Below are 6,297 nucleotides of genomic sequence, written 5' to 3' on the forward strand. Positions count from 1 at the left end.
ATATAAATGTTTAACTCTGATTACTTTTTTTGAAAGGTCTTCATGTCTGCTGTCCCCCAAAACTCATGTATTGGAAACATAATTCCCAGTGCAACAGTGTTGGGAGGTGTTTAGGTCATGAGAACTCCACTCTTGTGAGTGAATTAATGATGCTATAAAAAGCATCACCCACTCCACTTTTCTACCGCATGAGGACTCAGCGTTCATCCCCTCGGGAAGACGCACCACTCAAAATGCCCTCTTGAACCCAGAGTCTGGATCCTTACCAGACAATGAACCTGCCGGTGCCATGATCTTGAACTTCCCAGGCTCCAGAACTGTGAAAAATAAATTTCTATTCTTTATAAATTACCTGGTCTGTGATATTCTGTTATAATAGCACAAAATGGACTAAGACAATTTTCTTATGAAGGCTCCCATGACACATAAAGCTTATATTAAATACATTTGTATACTTCTGTTCGTCTGTCTACGTCCGTTTAATTCTCAGGACGTATTAGGGCTTCCCATTGAAAGCCCTAATAAGGTAGACGTCAAATTTTGTCTCCCCTCCAGAGAGAAGGCCATGTGATGGTAGAGGCAGAGGTTGGAATGAAGCAGCTCCAAGCCAAAGAATGCTGAGAATTGCCAGCAACCACAAGAAACTAGGAGGCAAGGAAGGCTCCTTCCCAGCACCTTCAGAAGGGACATAGCCCTGACAACTTCCAGGCTCCAGAACTGTGAGATAATACATCTCTGTTGGTTCAGCCACCCAGTGTGTGGCATTTTATGGCAGCCCTAGCAAACTAATACCATAAGGTACTAGGGAGGAGAGGCATTGTGTAATCTTACAATTAAATCTCAGTGGGTCGAGTGCCTGCTGTAGCCTTTCTCTTTTTCTCCCCTGATGGAGACTGGAAGGCTAGAAGGGGGCTGAAGTTATCTCACTGCCCTTCCCCTAGGGCAGATAAGGCCCTGGTAAGGCAGTGTCCTTTGATGAGAACACTTAAGGAGAACAGAATGCTCTGGGCTTTCAAAATGGTTACTTTTCCACTGGGGATGGTTTTAAATGGTTACTTTTCCTCTCCTCTTGCCTGAAGCCTGGGGATTTTTCTCCTGTCTTCACAGTGAGAAACTGGTGACCTTCCTGGAGGTAACCCCAGGAAAATATGGAGCTTCCCTACTACAGGGACCCCAGGAGTTTATAACACTTAAACTAGTCCAAACACTCAGGCTCCAGCAATTCATCAGCTACCATGTAAGTGCTCCTACAAGTTGCCGGCTCCAGGGCGGCTTCTGCTCCTGGAAGGTAAGTTGTGGTTCTCTGTATTCCTCTGTCTCTTCTATTTTTAGGGTGGGTGCTTTGACTGCCATTCTCTGCAGCATCTAAGAAAAGTTGTTGCTTTTCAGTTTGTTCAGCTTTTTTCCTTGTAAAGATGGTACTAATGACTTCCAGGCTCTTTACTGTTGGAGCTGTCTTATGGTGATTTTTTTTTTGTCATCCAGAAGTATTTGTGGTTTTATACTGGGATTCTATCTCCCTACTAATTCTTTTTCTCCTTCGCAAGGTATTTTGTTTTCTTTGCTAAAGACTGTAGGGAAATATTTGAGTAACAAAAGAAAGACACAGGAAAGTTACAGAGGCCCAGAATCATAAAAACTCAGAGTAATGGCTTTCAGGTCTATGATTCTGACTTCCCTTTCAGAAATTACTGGAAGCCTCAGTAACCTCTGTACCTTACCTTCCTGGCTGCTGGTCAATCCTCTTATACTGGCACTGCACATTTCTTATCTTGTCAGTCTCAAAAGTTGTTTCCTGTATGTTTCTTTGTCTTGAACTTACTTTGTAAGCAATTTGAGGTCCAAGGCTCAGGCATCCATGACCTTGACAGCTTCCTGGAGTCTTGTACAAAGCCAGTTTGTGATTAAGTTTCTGGGACGATGGGCCATTGGTTGAATTATATTCTTTCCTCTGTTGGTTTGGTGTAGAATAAGTCATATATATTGCTAAATTGCCTCTTGCCAGCACCTAAGCCCAGGCATGTACTGGTGGGTTTACTCTGTGATCCAGGCTCTGATAGGGACAGGCAACCCTGAGGGAGAGCTTTTCTGAGTCTGACATCTATGTCAAATGTATGTCCAAACCCCTATTTCTCTTTAAAAACACTTCATATATCTGTCTCACCAAACCAATGCCTGTGCATTGTAGATAACTTGGGAAATACAGGTAAGTGTATAAAGACAAAAATGAAAATGATCTATGAAACCGTAGTCACTATTTTGATGCAATTCTTCTGGACTTTTGCATTGCTAATACTCAGAGAGAAGGATGAAGGGTTGTTTAGCAATCAACAAAAATCAAGGATTACTATTGCTGTGATTGTTTTCTGTGCATACAAAAAAATTAGTGCAGTGCTTTAGGAATGTGGCTGGGCAGGAACATGACTTTCGAAATCAAATGCATCTGAGTTCAAACCCCAAGTCTGTCACTCACTGGATGACCTTGGGCAAGCTGCTTCTCTATGTTTCAATTTCCTCATCTGAAAAATGGGCCTGCTCTCACCTACCTCATAGGGTTGTTGGGAATAACTAATGATTTTATGTGTGTAAAGCAACTTTGTTTTTTATTTTTTATTTTTATTTTTATTTTATTGAGACAGGGTTTCACTCTGTTGCCCAGGCTGGATGCAGTGGTGCAATCACAGCTCACTGCAGCCTTGACCTCTCTGGGCTCAGGCGATCCTCCTGTCTCTGCCTCCTGAGTAGCTGGGACTATACACGTGCACCACCATGCCCAGCTAATTTTTAATTTTTTTTTCTAGAGACGGGGTTTCACCATGTTGCCCAGGCTGGTCTCCAACTCCTGGGCTGAAGCGATCCACCTGCCTTGGCCTCCCAAAGTGCTGGGATTACAGGAGTGAGCCAGATGCCTGGCCTGTTTGAAGCCCTTAAACCACCACACTGGCAACAAAGTATTTGATAAATGGAGCAGTTGGAGGAGAAAAAGTGTGAGGAGGAGGAAGAAAAGCGGGAACCAAAACTATGGCGATTTCCATTTTTGGAACTGCTGTGACCTCGCACAGCACACTGTGCTTCTCATTGTATATCCAGTGGGAGAGTTCCTGCTGCTTGAAATGTGATTTATGACAGTTATAAACCAAGATTTCAGTGTGTCTTCATGGAAGAACGCCTGCTAATAAAGATAGAAGGAATGATAGAATTAGATTACAACTATTTTGTAAAGACCCTCGTTATCACTGATTCAGTCAATAAGGTCGACGGGTGCTAAGGCCATTGGGTGAGAGGTCCTTGGGTATTGGATATTTACACATTACCAAACTATCATTTTGCAGATTATGTGTTAATTACAGTGGAGAGATCTTTTGGACATCACCTTAACTAAATGATCAAAATGAGGTTTATAAAATAAAAGACAAACATTGTATGTTCTCACTTACTTGTAGGATCTAAAAATCGAAACAACTGAACTCATGGAGGTAGACAGTTAGGATGGTTACCAGAGTTTGGGAAGAGGAGTGGTGGTGGTTGCAGGAGTGGGGGGCGCTGTCAGAGGGAGGTAGGAATGGTTACTGGGTACAAAAAAAAAAAAAACAGAAAGAATGAATAAGACCTACTATTTGATAGCACAACAGGGTGACTATAGTCAATAATAACTTAACTGAACATTTAAAAATAACTAAAAGAGTATAATTGGATTGTTTGTAACAGAGAGGATAAATGCTTGAGGGGAATGGATACCCCATTCTCCATGATTTTACAATTGCATGTCTGTATTAAAACATCTCATATATTCCATAAATATATATGCCTACTTTGTACCCATAAATAGTTTTAAAAATTTTTTTAAAGTTAGGTTTACAAATAATGAGACTAACATTACATGCCTGCTGATGTGATAACAGTAGTACTCTCTTATGTGTGGTTTCACTATCCTGAGTTTTAGCCACAGCCTGAAAATATTCAATTTAAAACTTCACAAACAATTCAAAAGTTTTATTTATTTATTACAACTTAAACAAATTTTATTTACTTGATTGAGACCTTATTGTATGCAAAATGTTTTTCGTGGTGGAGCTTAGCTTTGTTCACACTGACTTGAGGGAGTCTGGTTTTCTCTGCTCAAGGTTGTTCAACTGCTGCCGTTGCCCTTGGTTTGTTTTCTTTCAGGATCAAGGTGGGTACTTTCATATAATATCTTATTTTTCATTCCTTCTCTGGCAATTCTTCCCTGGATTCTTTGCTTTGCATAATTGTATCTACAGTGAAACCAGCATCCCAAAGTCACTAAGATAAATCCTCCTACTCCAACATCACCTGATCTTCTAATTCTACTAGTTAACAACAATAAAAAAGAAAAAAAAGTCCAAAGCCAGCCACAACAGATCGTAATGAACCATACAATATTGAATCCCGGGCACAGGGAATATTTTCAACACCGAAAATGCCTAGGAGCTTAAAGAGCTTCCCCTTCGCGGGCTCGCCGGGCTCCGGCGCCGGGGCCATGGGGACGACTCCGCGCCTCCACCCGCCCAGCACCGCCTGCGCCGCGGGAGAGGAAGACCGGCCAGCCGCGCCCCTCCCCGTCCCCAAAAATTCACTAGTTTTAAATCACGCGCTGTTCTGAGCAGCGCAATGAAATCTCTGGCTGCCCCACTCCATCCTGCTCAGGATGTGAATCACCCCTTTGTCCCGCGTATCCATGCTGGAGACACCACCAGCCGTTAGTCACTAGCCCGTTCAGCCGTCTAGCTTATCACATCGACTGTCAAGGAATTGCAGTGCCTGTGTTCTAGGAACCCTTATTTTACTAAATAATGGCCTCAAAGCACAAGCGTAGTGAAGCCGGTAATTCAGATATGCCAAAGAGAAGCCCTCAAGTGCCTCTTGTAAGGGAAAAGGCAAAAGTTCCCAACTTAAGAAACAAAATCATTTGCTGAGATTGCCAAAATCTATGGTCAGAATAAAATTTCTAACTGTGAAATTGTAAAGAAAGAAAAAGAATGTGTGCTGGTTTTGCTGTTGTACCTCAAACTGCAAAAGTTATGACCACAGTGCGTGATAAGTGCTCAGTTAAGACGAAAAAGGCATTACATTCGTGGGTGGAAGACCTGAACAGAAACTTCTTGTGATTGGCGACAGTCAGGCTTGGTACTCTCTGCAGTTTCAGGCATCCACAGGGGATCTTAGAACCGAAAAAAAAAAGAAAAAAGTTTTCATTTGAATTACGTCATGAGGCAGTAATTAGGCAAATAGAGATTGCAGAATAGTCCATTAGGCTCTGCAAGAATGTCAATGACATGAAAGACAAAAAAAGGTGGGAAGACAGCTCTAGATGAAAAGGTATTAAACAGTCAAATACAATGTGTGAACCCTGATTAGATGCAAGACAAAGATTTTTTAAAAATACAGATTATTAGATAATATTGTATCCACGTTAAACGTTAAATTTCTTCATTGTGACCATGGTATTGGGTTATGTTAGAGAATGTTCTTCTTTTAGGAGCTGCAGGTGAAGTATTTAGGGGTGAAGTGAGCATATGTCTGCAACTTACTCCAAATGCTTCAGCAAAAAAAAAAAAAATATATATATATATTTATATATATATTTTTATATATATATAGTGAAGGGTAAATGGGTGTTTAGCTGCTTCTCAACTTTTCTGCAAGTCTGATATTTAAAAAAATTAACAGATGGCCAGGAGTTCACGCCTATAATCCCAACACTTTGAGAGGCCGAGGCAGGTGGATTACTTGAGGTCAGGAGTTCAAGACCAGCCTGGCCAACATGGTGAAACTTCCATCTCTACTAAAAATACAAAAAATTAGCCGGGTGTGGTGGTGCGTGTCTATAGTCCCAGGTACTTGGGAGGCTGAGGCAGGAAAATCGTTTGAACCCAAGAGGCGGAGGTTGCAGTGAGCTGAGATTTTACCACTGCACTGCAACAGAGCGAGGGTCTATCTCAATAAATCAATAAATAAAGTAAATAAAATAAATGTGGTAATAAAATCTTGCTTTCAGGTGAACGTTAGAACAGGACCTCCCACTGTCCTAGCCATTGGGATTCTCCGAAGGAGAATTAGGAATCCTCTAGTTTAAAGACACCAGTGTAGTTGGGTATGGCAGTTCATGCCTATAATCTCAGCATTTTGGAAGGCTGAGGAGGGAGGATCACTTGAGGCCAGGAGCCTGAGACCAAACTTGGCAACATAGTGAGACCCTGATTCTACAGAAAAATTTAAAATTAGCCAGATGTGGTGTCACACGCCTGTAGCCCCAGCTACTTAGAGGGCTGAGGT

The 6,297-nt window shown here is 41.7% G+C and overlaps 1 protein-coding gene across 1 annotated transcript; it reads right to left on the reverse strand.

Annotated features, from left to right (window-relative positions):
- Positions 1-4,129: 4,129 nt before the first annotated feature.
- LOC126932400 (cytochrome c oxidase assembly protein COX20, mitochondrial-like) lies at positions 4,130-4,503 on the reverse strand. The gene is given in 2 exon segments (XM_050751200.1): positions 4,130-4,342; positions 4,345-4,503. Coding segments are annotated over 2 exon segments (372 nt in total).
- Between the last annotated feature and the right edge of the window lie 1,794 nt (positions 4,504-6,297).

This window comes from Macaca thibetana, chromosome 12 (genome assembly GCF_024542745.1).
Source record: "Macaca thibetana thibetana isolate TM-01 chromosome 12, ASM2454274v1, whole genome shotgun sequence".
Lineage (NCBI taxonomy): Eukaryota > Metazoa > Chordata > Mammalia > Primates > Cercopithecidae > Macaca > Macaca thibetana.